General features: G+C 55.5%; 1 protein-coding gene across 1 annotated transcript; it reads right to left on the bottom strand.

Annotated features, from left to right (window-relative positions):
* Positions 1-1,905: 1,905 nt before the first annotated feature.
* ATP6V1B1 (ATPase H+ transporting V1 subunit B1) lies at positions 1,906-19,416 on the bottom strand. Its single transcript, XM_004582812.2, has 14 exons — positions 19,290-19,416; positions 13,955-14,010; positions 7,864-7,962; positions 7,570-7,663; positions 6,956-7,033; positions 6,018-6,157; positions 5,385-5,486; positions 4,828-4,925; positions 3,879-4,002; positions 3,491-3,641; positions 3,268-3,350; positions 2,487-2,591; positions 2,162-2,291; positions 1,906-2,074 (listed from the first exon to the last, which is right to left on the bottom strand). Exons 1-14 carry the CDS (start codon positions 19,405-19,407, stop codon positions 1,908-1,910), a joined length of 1,545 nt encoding a protein of 514 aa, XP_004582869.2. The 5' UTR covers positions 19,408-19,416; the 3' UTR covers positions 1,906-1,907.
* Positions 19,417-20,100: the final 684 nt, after the last annotated feature.

Below are 20,100 nucleotides of genomic sequence, written 5' to 3'. Positions count from 1 at the left end.
GAGAGTGGATGGCTGTGTAAGGGAGGGCCTTGCGAGGTGATGGCTAGCTGTGCAGGATTTCTTGTGGGGGCTGGGTAATGAAAACATTTGTTTTAGGGTCTGGCACTATGGGACAGGTTAAGCCTCAGCCTGTGACACCAACATCCCATATCAGCAGTGGTTTGAGTCCCTGTTGTTCCACTTCTGATCCAGCTCCCTGATAATGCTCTTGGAAAAGTAATGGAATATGGTCCAAGTATGGTCCAATATGGACCAATATGGTCCAATATGGAATATGGTCCTTCTGCCCATGTGAGAAACCCAGATGAAGAAGCTCCTGGCTCTGTCTTCAGCCTGACCCAGACCAACCAGCACACTGAAGATCTCTCTCTCTCTCTCTCTCTCTCTCTCTCTCTCTCTCTCTCTCATGCATACCGTTTGGATATTTCTTATAAAAATAGAAAATGAATTAGAAATGATAATCTGATAATCGTAGTTGCACCACTATGAAGACATTGGAGAGGGCTGAGCAGAGGACAGCATCACCAAACAGCAGGCCACTTTCTTTTTTTTTTTTTTTTTTTTTAAAGATTTTATTATTACTGAAAAGCCGGATATACAGAGAGGAGGAGAGACAGAGAGGAAGATCTTCCATCCGATGTTTCACTCCCCAAGTGAGCCGCAACGGGCCGGTACGCGCCGATCCGAAGCCGGGAACCAGGAACCTCTTCCGGGTCTCCCACGCGGGTGCAGTGTCCCAATGCATTGGGCTGTCCTCGACTGCTTTCCCAGGCCACAAGCAGGGAGCTGGATGGGAAGTGGAGCTGCCGGGATTAGAACCGGCGCCCATATGGGATCCCGGGGCTTTCAAGGCGAGGACTTTAGCCGCTAGCTACGCCGCCGGGCCCACAGCAGGCCACTTTCAGAGGGAACAGGTGTCCTGTTCGTAGGAAGCTCGTTTTATATTTCTATTTTTAACTATTTATTTATTTGAAAAGCAGATTTACAGAGATAGGAGAGACAGAGAACTTTCATCCACTGGTTCATTCTCTAAATGGCCAGGAGCTTCTGGGTATGTCCCACTTGGTTGGCTGAAAGGCTTTGTATCATCCTTGCTCCTTTCTCAGACCATAAGCAGAGAGCTGGATGGGAATTAGAGTAGCCTACATCCCAAGTGTTCACCGGTGGGAGAATTAGCACCACCCAGGCTCCTCTTCTCCCATTTCCTTCCTCAACCTGTGCACTCCAACCCTGCCATGTCCCTCCTGTCCCTCAGACAACCATGTCCCTCCTGTCCCTTATAACTCACCCTCTTCCGGTCTGGAGCATCTTCCTCCCCAGCACCCTTCAGGCAAACATGCATCAGCAGCAACAGTTGTCTGTTTCCCTGCCCCTGTGCTTAAGCCCAGGAAATTTATTATTAAGCTATTTTTTAAAGTCAGAGTTACAGAAAGAGGGAGAGAGGGAAAGGAAGAAGGAGTGAGGGAGGGAAAGAAGAAGAGAGAGCAAGTGAGTGAGCTGGTTTCCTCCGTAGCACCGGGGAAGGCAGGAGTCAGCAACTTTTTTCAGGTTTCCCATGTGGGTGGCAGGGACCGGAAATTAGCAAAGGTAAACGTCCTCTTAGGAAAGCGCTAATGAAGCTTTGGAAATAGAGACTATAGTTTAATGAATTCTACATACCAGTCACCCGCAGCTGTAACAATTATCAGTTTTTTGCCAATTTTATTTTCACCAAAGAGAAATTCATGGCAGTCACCCCTCACTTGGGGTTGTTTTAATTACAAACACAGGGTCTTCAGCCTGAGGTGGGCTCAGAGCACTTCCTGAGTGCAGGGAGAGGGAGCGGAAGAGGTCGCAGAGTGCCAGCAACCAGCATGAGCAACCAGTGGGTGCAATGGAACACTGGGCGGCTTGGAGGAAGCCGCAGGCTAGAGCGCAGTGTCGGATCCGGGATCTTGTGGCGCTGCCACTTCGCGGGAGTAGAATTCTTCGATCACCGCCTGCGGAATGCGCTTCAGCATCTCCTTGGGAAAGATGCGCAGCAGCTTCCAGCCCAGGTCCAGCGACTCGAACACTGAGCGGTTCTCATAGGGGCCTGGGGAGAGGGTAGGAGCAGGAGCCACGTGTGACGAAGGAGGAGGGGAAGCCGTCACTGCCTCCACTCCCACCTGTGTGACCTCACCCTGGTTGATAAAGTTCTTCTCGAACTTCTGAAGGAACTCCAGGTAGAGCAGGTCCTCAGAGGTGAGTGCCTCCTCGCCCACCACGGCCTTCATGGCCTGCACGTCCTTGCCGATGGCATAGCACGCATACTGAGGGGAGGGGTCAGAGGTGTGATCTCAGGCCAGGGGAGCTGGGGGGGTGGGGTGGACCCAGCAGCACGAGGCAGAGAGGCCTAGGAGGCAGCAATTGCACCTGGAGAACCGGCACCGTCAGTACAGGGCTCAGCTCTTTGCAACTTCTGACCTGGAGTGTCCCGCAGTTTCCCCGAGCGCTGTCCTCCTTACCAGCTGATTGGAGACATCTCCATGGTCCTTCCTTGTCATGCCCTCCCCGATGGCAGACTTCATCAGCCGCGACAGGGAAGGGAGCACATTGATGGGAGGGTAGATCTGGGGGAGCACGAAGTACCAGTGTGTAGGCTTCTCCCCTGTGGGCACGTCCGCTCCGGGGAATTATTCACTACAGTCCTACAGGGAGGGAGGTGGCCACACCCTGCCCACCTCTGTCTCCCACCAATGCTAGGGCTTGGGGTGCAGGCTGCTGCACAGTAGCCCTAGGCAGGACGGTTGGGGAAGCGGCATTAATTACTGAACAGCTCACTAGTTCACAACTTTGGCTTATTTGACACAAACCAGGTTGCAGCTTAATGAATAGTTAATAGCTGGACAGAATGTACCTGCTGAGCAAGAAGGGAAAAGCACTCAGGGGTAGCCTCTGTGGGGCATGCACATGTTCCAACCCCTTAGCACATTATTTACAAGCTGTTTGGGCTGCCTACTGTTATCTGCCCACGTCACTGGCCAGGGAGAGGCAGTATTGAGGTAGGGGCCACTATTGGCCAGCCCATGCCCCTGTGCCATTAGCATCACTGCTGCCATGCTGTAGGAGAGGGACCCTGGGGTCAGGGAGAGCCAAGCTCAAGCTTGTCCCCTCCTGGGAGCCACTTAGGCCTTTCTGGCAGTTAGTTCCCACTTAGGGTTCACCTCTCTGATTCATGCAGTGGGACGTAGTTCTGCAGTGTCCTTGGGGGCTGGGAGTAGGGGGTGGGTGGAGAGGGAGCAGTACCTGTCGGTTATGAAGCTGTCTGTCCACATAAATCTGTCCCTCAGTGATGAAGCCAGTCAGGTCCGGGATAGGGTGGGTGATATCTACAAGACAACAAGGCTGGCCTTAGGCCTCTAGCCCCTGGGGTGGGGAGCGGGCTGGGGCTCTATTCCTCCCATCCCCCTACCCAATCCCACCCCAGGTATTCTAGAGCAGGGGTAGGTCTGGCCTGCTGGGAGACTACCGTCATTGGGCATGGTGAGGATGGGGACCTGCGTGATGGAGCCACCCCGGCCCTCCACGCGGCCTGCCCGCTCATAGATGGTGGCCAGGTCTGTGTACATGTACCCTGGGAAGCCACGTCGTCCAGGCACCTCCTCTCTGGCAGCTGAGACCTGCAACATCCGTTGGCATTGAGGTGAGAAGGGGGGACCCGAGGCTGGTCCCTGAGGCGGGGGTCATTCAGTGATTTTACGAGGAGTGAAGGCTCAGAAGGAGTTCAGGCTAAGGAGACCCTCATGATTCCTAGAACCTGGGGCAGCCCTGCAGTGGTAAGGAACTCCCCTCTCTTTGCAGGCTGAGCCCCTGGAGAAGCAGGGCTGGACCTGACACACCTCACTTGGCCAGCTCACCTCTCGCAGGGCCTCTGCATAGGAGCTCATGTCCGTTAGGATGACCAGCACGTGCTTCTCACACTGGTAGGCCAGGAATTCCGCAGTGGTCAGAGCCAGGCGCGGGGTGATGATCCGCTCAATCCTGTAGGTAGGGCACGGTTGGCTGGCATTTAGAAAGCCTGTTCCAGACCTAGGTCTGTGCTGCTGCCTCAGGGCTGAGCTGAAGATGAACTGGAGAAATTGCTTGGCAACAGCGGCAGAGAAGAGTGATCAAGATGAGTCCCTGTCCCCAGCCCCCAGGTCAAGACCAAGGCTGCTAGAGCCGGCACTCTACAGCACAGCCAGATAACCCAGGGCTGCTGCCCAAGGCAGAAAGTGGGCTAGCTGGGAGAGGGCCAGGGCTTGGGTCTTCAGGGTTGTCTGGGTGCTCTTGGCCCTTCTCACTGCTCCTAAGCCTGCCAGGTGCCTGATACTTCCCAACCTTCCCACCTTCTTGAATTCTTTTCCCATGGCTCCCCGCACTCTGGATCCCAGGCTCTGGGGTTGTGCACCTTTCCCTGGCAATGTTATCATGGCCCCTGGAATCCTGGAGGGGGGGGTGCTGGTGGTTGAAGTATCCTGAATATCCAGTTAATTAGAATTTTACCCCAGTTCTTAAACCTTTAAAGTTGCAGATTTTCTAAATAAATGGGGTCTTGAATGGAAACTCTGTGGAAGTGATACGGAAATGAGGAGCCCCAAATCAGGAGGGTGGTAAGTGCAGGTTTTAGGAATAGGAGAGGGGCTACAGGCGGCAGGCAGGTCATGGCCTTGACTATGGTCTTTCCTGGGCTAGCCTAGTCATTCCCAGCCCTCGGTGTCCCAGCTCTGTTCATTCTGGGATGCCCTTGGGCCCGGGTACTCTGGGTCCTGGGAGGAGACTGGGTGTGCCACCTGAGACCAGCCTAGGTAGCAGGGGAGGGCTCACGTTGGGTCATTGGCCAAGTTCAGGAAGAGGCAGACATTCCCCATGGTTCCATTCTGCTCAAAGTCCGATTTGAAGAACCTGGCTGTTTCCATGTTCACCTGGACACAGAGCAGGGAAAGCTGCAGGGCCTGGGACCCAAAGCCACCCCGGCCCCTTCTAGCTGCCCTCTGACCAGTTACCAGGCACTGGGGTGACCCCAGGAGCCACGTCAGATCTCCCAGGGAGGGCTAGGCTTCCTCAAGTCAACAGCCCTGTCCAGCTTCCTCCTCCTCTTCTTGGGCCCTCTAGTAACCCTGCTTCCTGAAGCTTTTTTGTTTCCCCACGTTCTCTGGCTGTTGTGACTTTGGTGGCACCCTGAAGGACACACTGTCCTGAACTCGGAGTTCACCCTCACCTCCATAGTCCAGTTCTCGCCTCTCCCACCAGACAAGCCTGAACAAGCTTCCTAAGAAGATTTGAGTCTCCCCCATCAGATCAGGCTATGCCATGGACCAAGGGAATCAGAGTTGCCTGCTCATAACTTCCAGAACTGTCCGAATGGTTCCTTCTCTTCTTACCCCCATGGCTGCAAAGACAATGGCGAAGTTGTCATCATGGTAATCCAGCACAGCCTTAGACTTCCTCACCAGCCCAGCCTGGCGGCAGATCTGGGCAGCAATCTGGGTTGGGAAGGGGAGATCAGAACAGGAGCCTCATGCTGGCCCATGTGCATTGCTGAGGGGGACAAGTGGAACCATGGGTACCCCTCCTTCTTCTAGGGGAGCCCAGCTCAGAGAGGCAGAGCCCCAGGTCCTGCAATCTGTGTGGTTGGAATTGTGATACCCTGTTCTGTGGCTTCCAAAGGGCTCAGGGCACCTGTCAAGAGGGAATGAGCAGTGTGAATGTGAGTGACATTACTTAGGATGATCAGGCCTTTGGAATCTGCTCACTCCCCACCCCCAGCCACCTGGGGGTCATCTGGCTATGGGCTCCCTGGTGCCAAACCAGGATGTGTGTGTATAGGGGAAGAATGGTATACCTCTCCTCTGAACACTCAGGCCATTTGTAGGGTGGAGGCAGCCTTCTGCAGGCTGGGCCACTGCCAGCCAGGCTGGTGGTGAGCCCTGCTGGGTTAGCCCCTGCCTGCCTAGCACAGGGGCCCTCCTCGCTGGCCCAGCAAAAGTTGGCCATGGTGTGTCCTCATTGTTCACCTCGTTGTGGGGGAGCCCAGCGGCTGAGAAGATGGGGATCTTCTGGCCCCGGGCAATGCTGTTCATGACATCAATGGGTGAGATGCCTGTCTGGATCATCTCCTCGGGGTAGATGCGGTCATGGGGGTTGATGGGCTGGCCTGAGGACAGAGGGTGCAGGTGTGGGCATGAGGCCAGCCATGCTCAGGGGTTCAAGCTCATCCCTGCCTTCTGCATCCCTGGTCCAGGCTCAGGTTAGCATATCTTTCTGTGATGAAGGCAATGTGCTCTGAGTGCCCAGTCACCAAGGGGAGCCCTAGCCACGTGTGGCCACTGAGCACAGATCATGCAATTTCCTTCTGGCCTGCATCAGACTACACTTAAACAGCCACAGGCATATGCTACCTTGGACAGCGCTGCCCTGGTGGAAGCGACAGGATGGTGAAAAGTCAGGCAAGGGCACCCTTCCACCAGGGCAGAACCCTTCCTTCGGTGTCTGTGTGGAGTCTGGAAGACATGATGGTGGCTCTGAGACCCCCCTTCCCTGAGCCTGTGAGTATCTTTGGTAGACTGACAGGCCAGGGTGGAGGACTCTAGGTGCCTTATCCCCACAGCCAGGATAGGGGCCACAGCCAGGATAGCTACAGCTATATTTGCTGCAAGTGATGCCAGCTTAGCCTGCAGGGTCCAGGCATGGAGTCCTTGGAGGCAGGAGAGGGGTGGCCTCAGAATACAGACACTCTGGCATTGACGGGGGTCCTGTGTCCTGTGTGGATGACAGCATTCAAATTCAGTGTCAGGTTATAGGACAGAGGGGCCCCTGATGCTGTCCATCACACCTGATCTGCCATGAGTCTTATGACCATGCGGGGACTCCTGGATGCCAGGGCAGCCCAGTAGGGACAGGCAAAGTGGTTGGGGGTTGGCTCCTGAGTCAGCCGGAGCCTCTAGTCACTCACCATTGATATCCAGGAAGTCCTCTGCCATGACCACTGGCCCCCTGTCAATGGGTTTGCCAGAGCCATTGAAGATCCGGCCTGGGGTGGAACAGAAGTCTCAGGGGATGATCAGACCAGTCCCACGTCCCTTGATGCTGCCCTCCCTCTCCTGTTACCCCTTTGGCCTCTTCCCCTACCCCCAGCCCTCAGCTCTCCTACACAGCTGGCTTCCAGGGTTGTCTGTTCCGAGTCCTCCTTCCCCCTTCTCCAGAGCCTTGACAGGCTAATGACGCTAATGAGGGACAGGGCCAGGCCAGGTTCATCCAGGTCATGAAAGAGAGGTAGAGGTGCCCAGGGCTTAAGCAGTGTTCTGTCTGAGCTCCATCCTACAGCCTCCTGCTGAGCCTCTGACCCACTGAACCTGTTTTCTCAGTCACTGAGCCTTTGCTCTAAGTCAGGGCTGGAGCAAGGGTCCAGGATCATAGAGAAGGGCCACTCTCCTGACCTCAGACAGCTCACTGGGGACTCAGGGAGACTGGCAATGCCAAGACAGTATATAAAAAGGCCTGACTGGAGAAACCAGCTGGAGGGCAGCACAAGGGCGCCCTGACTCTTGCCCCGCTGCCCGGCCTCACCCAGCATGTCCTCAGACACTGGCATGCGCAGAATGTCTCCTGTGAATTCACAGGTGGTCTTCTGGGCATCAATCCCAGAAGTGCCTTCAAACACCTGTGTGGACAAGAGGTGGTTACTCCAGTAAGAGGTCTGCCATACGGTTCAGGGCCCCTGTTGCAGGCATTCCTTGTGTTCAGCTCTGAGTAGGGTGCTCTTGGGGAAGCAGGACACTTCCTGTCCTCAGAGGCAGTGGGTAGGACTTCGTGGGTGCCTCCATTTCCTCTCCCAGCCAACAGCTCCTTGATACCACTGACCTGAACAATGGCCTTGGTCCCAGCCACTTCAAGCACTTGCCCGCTCCTCTGAGTCCCATCCGGGAGGGTGAAGTTGACAATCTCAGCATACTGGGCAAACTGGTGAGAGGAGAGAGTAGCCCAGAATGCCACTGAAGCTGGAGGCAAGTCCCTGCCACGTCCCACATCCCTCCTTGATTTGTCTCAAACTGCTATCTGCCCTCCTGTGCCCAGGTACTCCTGCGAAAAGAACCCAAGGGACTGGGAAGTAGAAATTTGAATTCTGTCTGGCAAGCAGTCTATGTGGGCAGTTTAGGAGCACCAGCCCTAGAGTTGGAAGACCATGAGAGAACTGAAACCCTGAGCCTTAGCAGCTGTGTGACCTTGCAAATGCTACTTAATGGTTTAAGTAACTCCAGAAGTACTTAATTCATTAGCTGAGCCTCAGTTTTCTCATCTTTAAAATGGGAATAATAATAATAGTAATAATAAACCTATATCACAGAGCTCCTGTGGTCATATTTGTAAATTCACTAGCATGCTGCCTGGCAGTAGCTGTGATGGCTGTTGTGGTCACTGGGAGGCAAGACAGTGCCTGTCTCTGTGGATTCTGGTGAACACAATGGCCAAGTGCTTTCCTGTGCTCCAGCTCCAAGGGAAAGGCTCTGTGTCCCCATGTGTTCCCCCACCCCACTCGGGACCTGTGACAGTCTTTTCCTAAACATGAGCTTGGGACTTATCCATGTGTAGTCCTTCCAGGGTTTAGGAACAAAAAGAGAAACCAGGTTAATATCCAAAATATGTAAAGAACTTTTGCAACTCAACAAGCAGAAGTATCTGACTGAAGGATCTGAGTAGATATTTCTCCAAAGAAGAGACACACACAGGGCCAATTAGCACATCATCAGCTCTCAGGGAAATGTACATCAAAGTCACAAGGAGACACCACTTCACACCCACGGGGATGGGTATAGCCAAAAGCCAGGGGCCAGCACCATGGTGCAGCGAGTTAAGCCACCACTGATTGAGCTGGCATCCCGTATCTGCATACCAGGTCAAGTCCTGGCTGTTCTACTTCTCACGGAGCTAAACTGCTGACAAGGAACATTTGGGGAAGCCTCACACACTGGGGAAAATAAACGTTTTGTGTATAGAAGAACTAAATGATCAACATGAGAAAACACAGTGATGAAAATCATAGATTAATATACATGTGATGCACTGAAAGCTTTACGTGCTTATATTAGAAAACTTTTCAGGGTCAAGAAGCGTAACAGTATGCAGACTGAGAAGTCAGGAAAAGTCACATTAAAACCTCAAAGGAATGAAAGAAATGAGAGAAGAAGCTATTAAAACAGAAAACAAGTATATATAATAAAACAGATCACCAAAGATATCTTGGTGATACACAAACAAATAAGGAACATTAAGAAAAAAAGGCACAAATATTGTTGTGATTAAAGTCACAAGTAGACATGCTGAAGATAATAAGATGGCTTGTGCACAACTTAATGCAACACATTGATACATAAAGTGAGCAAAGTCCTGGAGAAAAGACAATTTCAACAAAAATAATTTAAAATGAAAGGGCAGTTAGAATGGGCAAGGACTCTGGTAAGTGAGTCCCAAATGCCTGCATGTGTGGTTAGGGGAAAAGGAAGTATCATAGCTCTTAAATTCCCAGGACCAGCACTTCCACCACCAGGAGCCTATCCTACCACGTAGGAGAGATCTACATTGCATGGAGGCATGCCCAGTGTCTACCCAGGATTGGCTAATGCATGAATTCCAGTGCCTGCGTCCCGTAGCCCCTAATGGCACTCCGGCTATGGGGTGAAATGGGCACCTGCTGATGGGAAGGGCATCCTTGGTATCAAAGGAATACCAAGCACCTCTGTCAGCCTCCACAGTGCTCTGCCTGTGTGTGGGAGCAGGGGCTTCACACGGCCTGTGTGTGTGCACGTGTGTGTATGTGTGTGTTGGGAGGAAAGCAGGCAGGGCAGTTAACTTTGTGTCTTTTCTCCATGGTTACAAGGAGCATATATATGACATTGTCATGAAAATGTACGTCCACTTGGGTACGTGCTCAACTATAGTTCACCGTCATTACTGTTGTTATACCATCTGCAGGCCACACACTAGCCACCTTCAGGGAGAGCAGGTGGCTGGCCTCTTCAACAAATGTGGTCAGGAGAGGGATCAGTGCCCCAGGGCACCCCTGTTGAATTTGAGGCTGGGGGGTTGTAGTTCTGGCAGTCAGGGAAGCTCTGGCTTGGAGCTCTGCGTGTCCTGTCATGTCAGGAAGTTGATCTTATTGTTCCCCAGGCTCTGCAGACTGGGGGACCCCAACAGAAAGGTGGCTGGCCTTGGGGTGGAAGGCTCCGCTAATGCCCAGGCGATCTGCACCCTGGAGCACTAGAGGGCGCCCTCGAGCAAGGAGCCCAAGCGCCTTGGACTTAAGTCCACGCACGCCTCGCCGAGTTCCGCCTCTGGGGAGCAGAGGACGCGCTGCCCACACAGGAGGGGAGGATTGTTCGCCTGAAAGGGCACCAAAGAAATTATGCAATTGGTCATTGTAAAACCAGGCAGCCGGGTGATATAAACCAGGCAATGGGTGTTACATGGAGGAGGGAGGGTGGAGGAATGCCGAAGAGGGCATGGCGTTGTGCGTCTCTGAAGGGCACAGAGAATGGCATTTGAAACGGCAGAAAGTGCAGTCTGCAGTGAGGAAGAGCTGTCCAGGCCATGGCACCCAGCTAAGAGGGCAGCTTAGAGTCTTTGAGTCAGACAATGTTTGGCTCTGCGTGTTTTCGGGGGAGGGTGCTGAAGAGGTCCTTTAACCAGTTAGAGCAGTGGGTTGTGGGACAAGGGTTGAGGAACCCAGGGTGCAACAGCGCAAGGAGCCCTGATTCCCGGCTTGCACACGGGCATTGAGCAAGCCTACTCCCTCCACTTTGCTCTTGGGTACTAAGAGGATTGCAGGAGTGGAGGTAGGTGGGGAGTGCGAAGGAGAGGGTGGTGGTGATTTCAGCAGGCCCAACTCCAGTTCTGGAGATTCAGCCTAGGCACTGGGGCATAGCCTCGTGCACACGGAGGACTAGAGAGTGGGGAACTGCTGGCTGCCAAGCCTCTTCCTGCTGACCACACATGGGACGAGGTGTGGTGCTTCAGAGCGGAGGGGTGCAGGTGCTCTGACCAAGTCTCCAATGAGGACCGATAACAGCCTTGTGTGCAGTGAGGACCCTGGACCACCACCAGCAGCAACAGCACCAGCATCGCCTGGGAGCTTGGTAGAAATGCAGCCTGATGTACCTTAACTTTGGAGCGGGGCTTGAGCATCCTATTCACCAAGGACATTGAGGGCTGCTGCTGCAGTGGGTCCTCCTGAGCAGTGCTGGGAGCAGGGGGTGTGCAAATGTGCAAGCCTTCGAGAGAGCATGTGAAGGTGCTTTGGGGGTATCAGGGCTGGGATGTAGGTGTTTCCTGACCTTGCAGAGTCAGTCCTACATTCTGAGGTTCAGAGATATAGCCTTTTCTGTGCCATACACCCTGGGAGAATCCAGTGAGACTGTGGAAACGTTCAGCCAGGAAAAAATGTACAGGCACATACATATTTACCTCCCCATGTTTGCATATAATTTAAATAACTGTGTTTCCTGGACTAAGAACCTTCCCATCACACAAAATTTTTCCAAAATGTTTTTTCTTTTTAGAGCGAAAGCAGAGGAACTGCCTGAGTGACTCAAAATGGGCAGAAGGTGGCGCTGTAGAGACCACATTGTGGCTTCTTGTCCCGCCCCAGAAGAGGGTGTGCGACAGTGGAAAGTCTTCTCCCAGCTGCTCCTTCTGCCAGCCCAGGCTTCTCTGAGTCCACCACCCAGCTGTTTTGCTCTGCCAGGGTTTCAGATGCAGCTGGTGATCACAGAACTGCAGGCCTGGACCTAGCTCTGGATTTCTGGATCAGCCTCCTATTTCCCTTGAGAGAATGGACAGCGGTGCTGGCCCTAGGTTTCCCTACAGGCTGACAGGTACTGCAGAGGCTGGTGGGCACTGGAGAGGGCCAGCGATGGCACAGCTGTTTAATCAGGCTCCTTAACAGGTGCTGCTGTGTTCTGAACAGATCTAGAGCTGCTGTTGTCTGATTTAATCCTTGCAATGTTTAATGGATGAGAAAACAGGTGCTTTTCAAACTCCTGGGTGCATCAAACTTCCGAGCTGTGCCTCAGCTCTTCCCACCCTCCCTCTCCTGCTGTCAGTCCCATCTCGATAGCCTTTACACACCTGGAACCACCCTGTGCTCACAGTGGGATGGAGCTGATTGAAGACTCAAGAAGTCAGAGTAGGCAGACATACTTGTGGAGCCTCATGAGTGTCTGAATTGGTTAGCGTGCAGCCATGCACCACCCCACCATGCAGGCAGGTTCCGCACAGTGTCCCTGGGGAGGTCCCATCACTGCAGGAAAGTTGCGGGGCACACAGACTGAGGCAGCTCACCAACACCCCCCTCACCCTGCCTGACACAGTCTCATAGGACCATGCATGCTGCCACTAAGCTGCCGATGCTGTCGCGTGGTGCATGGCTGGGGTTGGCTGGGCTTTGGCAGGCCCACATCCAGCTGTGGTGACATTCAGTCGCTTGGCATGGACAGGTAGAGAGCAGTGAGAATGAGGAGCCAAGCCCTGGGCACCACCCCAACCCCATCGCTCTGCTGTCAAACCTCAGCATGCATCTAAGCCTTGCTTCCCATCAGGCACCAGACGCTGATGAGATACCCCAAGCCTGCCCCTGAGCACCGCCCCTTGCTCTATACAAGGACATCCCCAGCCCAGGTGGGGCAAGTTTCCCTCGGGAGGGTGTCCATACTCGCATCCAGGTGGACTCTCTCCTTTGCTTTTCAGTAAGTCCTGCTGTTCTGCTCCCCTGTCTGGCCAGGGCTTCCAGACTCGCAATGTAGTTGTCTTCATTTATTCAGCCTTCTTTTAAACAAACAAGTACTACATACCCACTAAAGCCTGAGCGGTTCTCCAAGAGCAGGGAGCTCTAGGAGCCAAGCATTAACCAACCCAGCAGGGGGGTTCCGTATTGCTGCAGAGGAGCTGGGGCTGGGACAGTGGCCCAAGGGAGAGGAGAGGGAGGGAGGGGCGGTTCAGGTGAGTGCTCTGTCCTGGCCAGGGATCAGAGGGAGGGGCAGGGAAGGTAGTCCAGGCGGCCTGTCCTCAAAGGCAGCTCCCTGCTGATATGGTGTGGAAAGGCCAGTAGCAGACATCCTAGAAAAGCCTGGAAGAGGAGGGTTGGAGTAGGGGTGAGAGTGGGGAAGCCCTAAGTGGGTCTGAAGCAGGGGATGGAGTAGCCAGGTCTGGGCACAGAAAGAGGAGAGGGTGCCAGGCTGGGGGCACAAAGGCCTTGTCCATGGCAGCACAGCACTGGGATGAGAGAGAGCCGGCAGAAGCCAGCACTAGCTGAATGGGGTCCAGGGTGGGAGGCCCCAGAGGTGGCACCCAGCAGAGCAGAGTGGGCATCTGGGGGCTAGAACTGCTGGGTGGAGAGAGGATGGAGGATCTTCATGACTCGGCAACCAGGACAGAAAATGCCATCAGTGTGTGCCCCACTCTCCTGCGCCAGACAGGGTCCTGACACAGACATCGTCATCGCACAGGCTTTGGGAACCATCAGGACCCCCACGAAACCCTAGCTGGGGTTCACCAGCTGCCTGCCTCACTTCCACTTTAAAAGAAGTGAGCTCTGCCTCCTGAAAGCTGCAGGTTCAGGCAGTTAGGTAAGAGCACTCCATGGAAGGCAGGTATGCTGGAACCCAGTCCCTATCTGCCAGCCACCTAGCAAAGAAACCCAATGCCCAAGGCTGGGGAGGGGTGTTCACTGTTGGTTTGGGGGTCTTCAGGATTCCCACTGAAAAAGCAGGAAGGGAAATCCTTGGGTGACTAGGAGACAGTTTAGGAAAGAGAAGATGGGAATGGGGGCTGGCAATCAGAGCAGCACAGCCCACTCCCCTGTTCAGGGAAGGGCAATTTAGAGGAAATCCTTTGAGGGGGAGGGGATCCTGGGATTAGCCCAGAAGTGGAGAGGGAGGGGAAAGGACCCCTGGAGTCTTACCTTGACCTGGTCCAGCACTACCAGGGGTCCATTGACGCTGCACACGGTCCTGTAGGCTGGGGGAGAGGCAGTGGTGAGTGAGGATTTGACACCCAGAGATTCAGGTGGGCAGGCAGGTGCTCACACACACACACACACACACACACACAGACACACACACGTGTGCAAGTGCGAGCACACATGGTGGAGGCATCTCTGCTTTCCCTTCCTCCATGTGACCCCTCCTCCCCAGTCTGGGCCATCAGGGTCATTAGCTGTGACAGGGCCAGCCACCAATGCTGTAAGGGTCATGCCCCTGCTCGCAGGGCCCCCCGCTGCCTCGGACACCTGCAGGAGGCTGGGGGAGGGCAGAGGCCTCCTCGGTCTTGGCCAGCCCTGCAGGGGTCTTTCTCATCCCTGGTGCCACTTCCCCTGGGCCTCCACTCCTAACTCACTCACTACCTCCTCTCCCACTCACAGGATGGTATTTTTTACAAAAGCTGCTGGGCCCCAGCTGCGGCCCCTTCCCAGGCCACATTTATCTTCACGCAGCCCATGCTAATGGTGAGAATGTGAGTTTGAGTGTGGGGGGAGATAGAGGGGTGTAGAAAAATAAAACAAGGCCTCTGCTCTCAACACAGGTCCAAGGTCAGCAATGCCCCTGGACTCCCTGGCTCCCTGGGTGCTAAGGGGGTACTGGAAAAAAGTAGGGAGAAGTCAGGTGTTTGCAGACTCCGGAAACTGCAAAAGGATCCCAGTGTTCAGGGCAGGGTTGGGTGGGATGGCAGGGGACTGCCTCCTCGCCCTGCACTTGGGATCTACTTGGGGCCAGCTGAGGCCCCTAGGGTCCCACTGCCCTTTCCTGCTCTCCTGTGTGCCACCGGTGACAGCTAGGAGGACGGGGGGATTTGACAAAGCAGAGTGGGTGGATGGGTGGGATGCAGTGAAGCTGCTGGGTCACTCCCAGTCTGGGGGACCTCATACCAACAGCACCCCGAGCCCTCTCAGTGAGCACTGGGTGTTAGGGGGACCAACTTGGCCAGTATGCCCCCCCAATGTGTCTGGCTGAGCCCACACTGGCTCCCAGCTACCCAGCCTGCTTGTGTGTGAGCTGAAAGGGAAGCAGAGGCCCAGCCAAATCCTGGTTTCTGTCTGCTTCAGTCCTGTTAGCTACTGGGACTTGGACCGGGTAGGGCAATTCCTGTGTAGATCTTGGCAAGGATCCTGTTGGTGTGAGGGGCTGGAGGCCAGCAAGAGAAGGAACCCTAGCTGGGTCTCGCCTAGAACAGGGAAGAGCTCTCCTGCCTTCCAATCACCTGCAAATCCCTGGTCCTGGGTACTACCTCTCCTCCGCACCCCCTCCTGCCCCTGCCAAATCCACGGAAGCAGTGTCCTCCCTGTCCGGGACCCAGAACCTAGACATCATGACCCCTCTCCCCGCCTCCCCAGGGCCCCAGGGCCAGCCAAGCCAGCACTGAGCTCTCCCACCTTCAACTCTCAGCCTACTGCAGCTCCTGCAGCCTTTCCCTGCTTTCCATTCTGGCCTTGGCCTCTCAGGCTCAAGGGGAGCTCTCCAGGTACCTCCAGAAAATGGGCTAGCAGCAGAGGTGGGAAGAAGCTTGCTGGGTACAGGCAGCAGCACGGAGGGCGGTGCAGCCGGGTATGCCCAGGTCAGCCCCGAGACCCAAGGTTGCTGTTGCACCTGGCCTCTCGGCACAGTGCACATGGCAGAAGGCGCGAGGCAGATCAATATGTGTTGGCTGGAAGGACTGAGGAAGCTGCTTTCTGGTTGCACCTACTCGTTCCTGTGTTTCCCACATCAGAATCAATACACATCCCTCCACTGGCTCCCAAATGGGTCCTGTGGCTTAGCCCACGGGGTGCAGCCCCAGCTCCCACCCAAGCAGGTAAAGCTGAGGGAGTGGTAGGCACACACCCCCATGTGGAGGGTGGGGACAGTGTCAGGGATGTCACCTCCCCAGCAAGAACAGAATCATTGAGTGCCACGCACACGCCTTCCTGCCCACACAGTGTTTTTGTGGAATACTCTGGATTGGAGGCCTGAGCAGCACTAGAGCCCTTATGTTGGGGGGGTGATGGGAAATGAAGGGGACCAAGCACAGCCCCCCACAAGAGGCTGCTGCTTCTCTGGCTGGTAGGGGTGGGGGCGGGTGCTGCCCCCAGCCTCAGGCCATCTGCTTAGGTGTGGAAGTCTCCCATTTCAGTGCATCTGGCTTGCCTCGTCCATAAGCCACCTCCCCAATGAGCTGGGCTTCCCATGGCGGCCTCAGTGCCCAGCTCCAGGGGCCTTTCCCGCAGCCTGGGCCCCTCCCTGTAACACCCACTTGGGTGGTTGCTTCTCTTCAGGACTGGATTATACATGTCCTTCAAGGTCTTGCCCTCCATGGATGACTATAGCCTGCCATGGTCCTCCCCCACCCCTACCACATACACTTCCATCGTTGAAGCCCCAGGGCACAGCAGGTGGCTTCCCTATGGGAACTGGTGACTGGATCTCCCATGTCAGACTAGACCAAGCATTAGAGGCTGCAGGTCTTCCCTCAGTCAAAGTGGTGGCAGACCAACACAGGTACCACTCCTCCCCTCTCTGACTTTGCTACACAGAGATGCAAATTAAGGCCCAGGCAAGTTGGTTGATTTTCCAATTCAGGACAGGAACCCTGACACTCAAGGCTGGTGGCCACTGGTCAGACCCAGGCTGTGCCCCGTGACGTGACCCTGGAGGAGGGGGCACAGTGGTGCAGGCAGAGGGCTGGCCATGAGGATCCAAGGGGCACTGTGTCAATGAGCCTGCATACCCTCCCTCCAGCTGCTCTGCCCACCCCCTCTCCATTGTCCTTGCTGACACTTCGGGTTGCACTTTGGACTGCAGGCTGGTGGTGGCTTCCCTGCCCCCATCTCCCCACCGCCTGCCCTGTCAAAGGCCCAGCAGGATTCCCCGGAGGCCCACTAATTAGCGCTGGCCCAGCCACACCTGCAGCGTCCTGGGAGCGAGCTGAGGCAGGCGCCCATGCGTGAGGCCAGGGTAGGGGCAAGCCCGGGGCAGCAGGTCCTGTACCTCCTCCTGGATCCCACAGCAGGGATTAAGGGAGGGAGGGCAGGAGGCTGGAAGCCGAGAGGTCTTAGAAATCACTGGATGGGATTCTCCATGGGCCTCCCTCCTCTTTTAGTCAAGGAAACTGAGTGGGGGTCTATGGGCACATCTGTGGCTTGGCGCTCGAGCCCTTGAGTGAGCTGACCTAGCTCTATACCTCCAATAGAGCAGCCGATGTGTCCTTCCCGACTCTTGCTCCTGCTGTGTCCCCTAGCCTGGCCCAGCAGCCTCCAAGTCTCCCTCTCCCCAGCTGGGAGCCAAGGCCCCTGGGGAACACTCCCAGTTCCTTGGGGAGTGGAGGACCCTCCTTCCCCCAGGAGGATTCTTCAGGGTTCACCCTTCTGCCCTTCCTCCCCTTGGAATTCCAGGTAGGTGCTCTTAACAGACCCATTGCCCTGCCTCCCCCTTTTGCTGCAGTCCCCCTAAAGCCTCAGTGGGCTTCAGGGAGGGGGGGAGCCCTCCCCTGGTGTCCGTATCCCTAGGAGCTCCAACTCTCCCTCCTGCTCTTAGTGCTTCGAGTCCCAGGGTAGAGGCCTTGGTATGTAGGGGTGGAGGCAGCAGAGAGAGAGGACTGGAGGTCCAGCCTCCAGCCTGGCCACTGGGCTGTGTCCAGGGTCTGGCCTCTGGATGTACCCACTTGAGGAACCTGGAGGGACTACCTGGGGAACTCACTTGAGCACTGGGTCAGCTGCTGGGTGTGCACACATTGGGCAGGGTGGGGGCTGCTGCAGCCTGCTTAGCTGGAGCCCCATGACCCCTACACTCATTTTTAGGTTCCAGCCAGGGTGTTGACAGTAAATAATGGGCCAGCTAGGAAGGAACTAGCTGGACACTGTCCCAGGCCTGCCTGGAGGAGGAGGTGGTGGCTGGGATGAGGGTGACCCTGCGGAGTCCCTGAAAGGGCACAGGGAGAAGGACAGGAGAACAAGGCAGTCCAGATCCCACCCCAACCTGCTCAGTGCCCACTGCTGTCCACCCTCCAACTGTGTGCCCACAGGGTGGGGGTGGGTAGTCATCACACCCCACTGAGCCAGAGGCAGTCTCCACAGAGTCCTGGGCCTCGATGCCCCAAGTGTTGGTCTCCAGGGCGGATCTTGCCTCCCATCCTCCCACCAGCCCATCGAGATAGCAGGTCCTGCAGAGACCTCTCCACCCACACACACGTTTCTCCTTCACCTGCTCAGGAAGGAGGTGCCCCTTGTGCAATATCCCCCCAGTGCCTCCTCCCCCATGGCCCACACACCCTCTCAGCTCCCTCTGCCCCCTCTCTGGGACTGGTAAGCTCCAGAGTGAGGCAGGAGGGGCCCTGAGCCAGAGCCACCTCCTGCCCCTGGCACAGCCTGCCTAGAGCTTCTGGCTGTGCCTAGCCTAGGCTAGCCAGGCTGGTTTACTCCAGTGGGCAGAGCTCCTCAGAGTCACTCAGCCTTGGAGAATGACCTTGGACAAGGAGATGAAGGGATTCCCTTCAGTGCTCAGGAACATGCCAGGCTCTCTGGCCCAGACACCTGCACATGGTGCACCCCTGTGGGACAGGCATAGGCACTGCCAGTGCAAGGAGGCAAGGGGTTGAAGCTTAATCAAGGCACACCCCCGCACCTCAGGGCATGTGCATTCTCCAACAACTCAGCTTTCCTCTGCCCTCAGTGCGCGCACACACACTTAACACCAGCACACATGCACATACACAAGTGAGCATACTGTCACATACATGCTTCCCCAGGCACAAGCCCCCATCTGCCATGCAACAGACACCCACCTCCAAGCTGCACTCCCCACCTGTGCCCTATACCTGCTGAAGTGACTCACACTGGGACACCTATTTCCTCATGCCAAGAATAGCCACCTTTTCTCTATATTGTCACAAGTCACCCCCAAGTCCACTTTACCATCTGCTTCCTCATGCTGAAGTGTACCTTACACACACACACACACACACACACACACACACACGTATGTGTAGTCTGCATCTCCCAGGGGCAACTGAGAGCTCTGGATGCCCAGCCACAGACAGGACAGTATGATGACAGCTTCACCTTAGCCTTTTCCCCTGGGGTAGCCTGGGCTGGGCCAGGGCTCTCTTCCCCAACTTACAAAAGTGGACCCTTGTCCAGGCTACACCATTCCCACCCAATCAAGAGCCCTGGCTCCCCCTGGCCTTGGGCTCTCCTTTTATTGAAGACCAGAGTCTAGGGATTTAGCAGCTCTTCCCCAAGTCGCAGCCACAGGGTGGGGCATACTTACTGATGCGCGGGTGGGTGATGTAGTTTCGGGTGACAGCCTGTGCGTGCTCTCGGGCTGTGTCCAGGTCACACGCACTGCCAGGGAGCCCTCCGGACCTACTGTCCACCTTCGTGGCCATGGTGTAGGGGTGCCTGGAAGCCAAGTGACTGGGAGCTGGAATGAGCTGCCCAGCCTTTCCTGAAGCCACCCCGCCTCTTCCCCTCCCACTGGGCCCCCTGCTATCCCCACCCTCCCCCTTGACTGTAAACACGGAAGCCTGAGCTCTGGCTGGGGAAACCTTCCCCACACCCAGCCTTTGCTGTTCTGGGAGGTGAGCAGCCACTGCTTCCTGTGGAGGGAGAAGGGCAGTGGGGGCAGAGTGGCTGTCTCCCTGCCGCCCGCCCCACGTGCCTGGCTGTTCCTCCACACCCAGCCCTCAGTCTGAATTCACTTCCTCCCCACTGGGATTCCAGGTGGATGCTTTTAACAGCCCATGACCCTCAGCACAGCCCTCGTTGGTCTCCCCACACCCAATTCTTCCCAGTGTCACCTCCACCTGCCAGCCCGGGGAACCCCTTTTTCCTTACTATTCCCAAGTATTCCTTCTCCTGCAAATTCCCCTCATCATCTTTTTGAACATAAATAGAAGCTCCTTTCTCTGTCAGCTTCAGTGCTACCTCCTCCGAGAGGCCTACCTTGGATTCACCACACATCTTTCTTGAGAACTCTCTTGTTGCCACCACAAGGCTGTGAGCCCTCAAAGCTGAACTTGGGGCTTTTTCATCACACCTGGGTCTCTACAAGCTTCTCTCTTTCACACAGTGTGTGTGTA

The sequence above is a fragment of the Ochotona princeps genome, chromosome 8 (assembly GCF_030435755.1).
Source record: "Ochotona princeps isolate mOchPri1 chromosome 8, mOchPri1.hap1, whole genome shotgun sequence".
Taxonomy (NCBI): Eukaryota; Metazoa; Chordata; class Mammalia; order Lagomorpha; family Ochotonidae; genus Ochotona; species Ochotona princeps.
Note: the sequence above shows the minus strand (reverse complement) of the source record. Positions and strands in the feature narration are given on the sequence as shown.

Bases quoted from the DNA above. Each gene is read 5' to 3' on its own strand.
- ATP6V1B1 (XM_004582812.2), bottom strand. From the start codon at position 19,407: ATGGCCACGAAGGTGGACAGTAGGTCCGGAGGGCTCCCTGGCAGTGCG. The intron at 6,158-6,955 runs GTGAGTGACTAG...CTCTGTCCTCAG, and splicing joins GGACTTCCTGGATATCAATG to GCCAGCCCATCAACCCCCAT. The intron at 3,642-3,878 runs GTGAGCTGGCCA...CGGATGTTGCAG, and splicing joins ATGCAGAGGCCCTGCGAGAG to GTCTCAGCTGCCAGAGAGGA.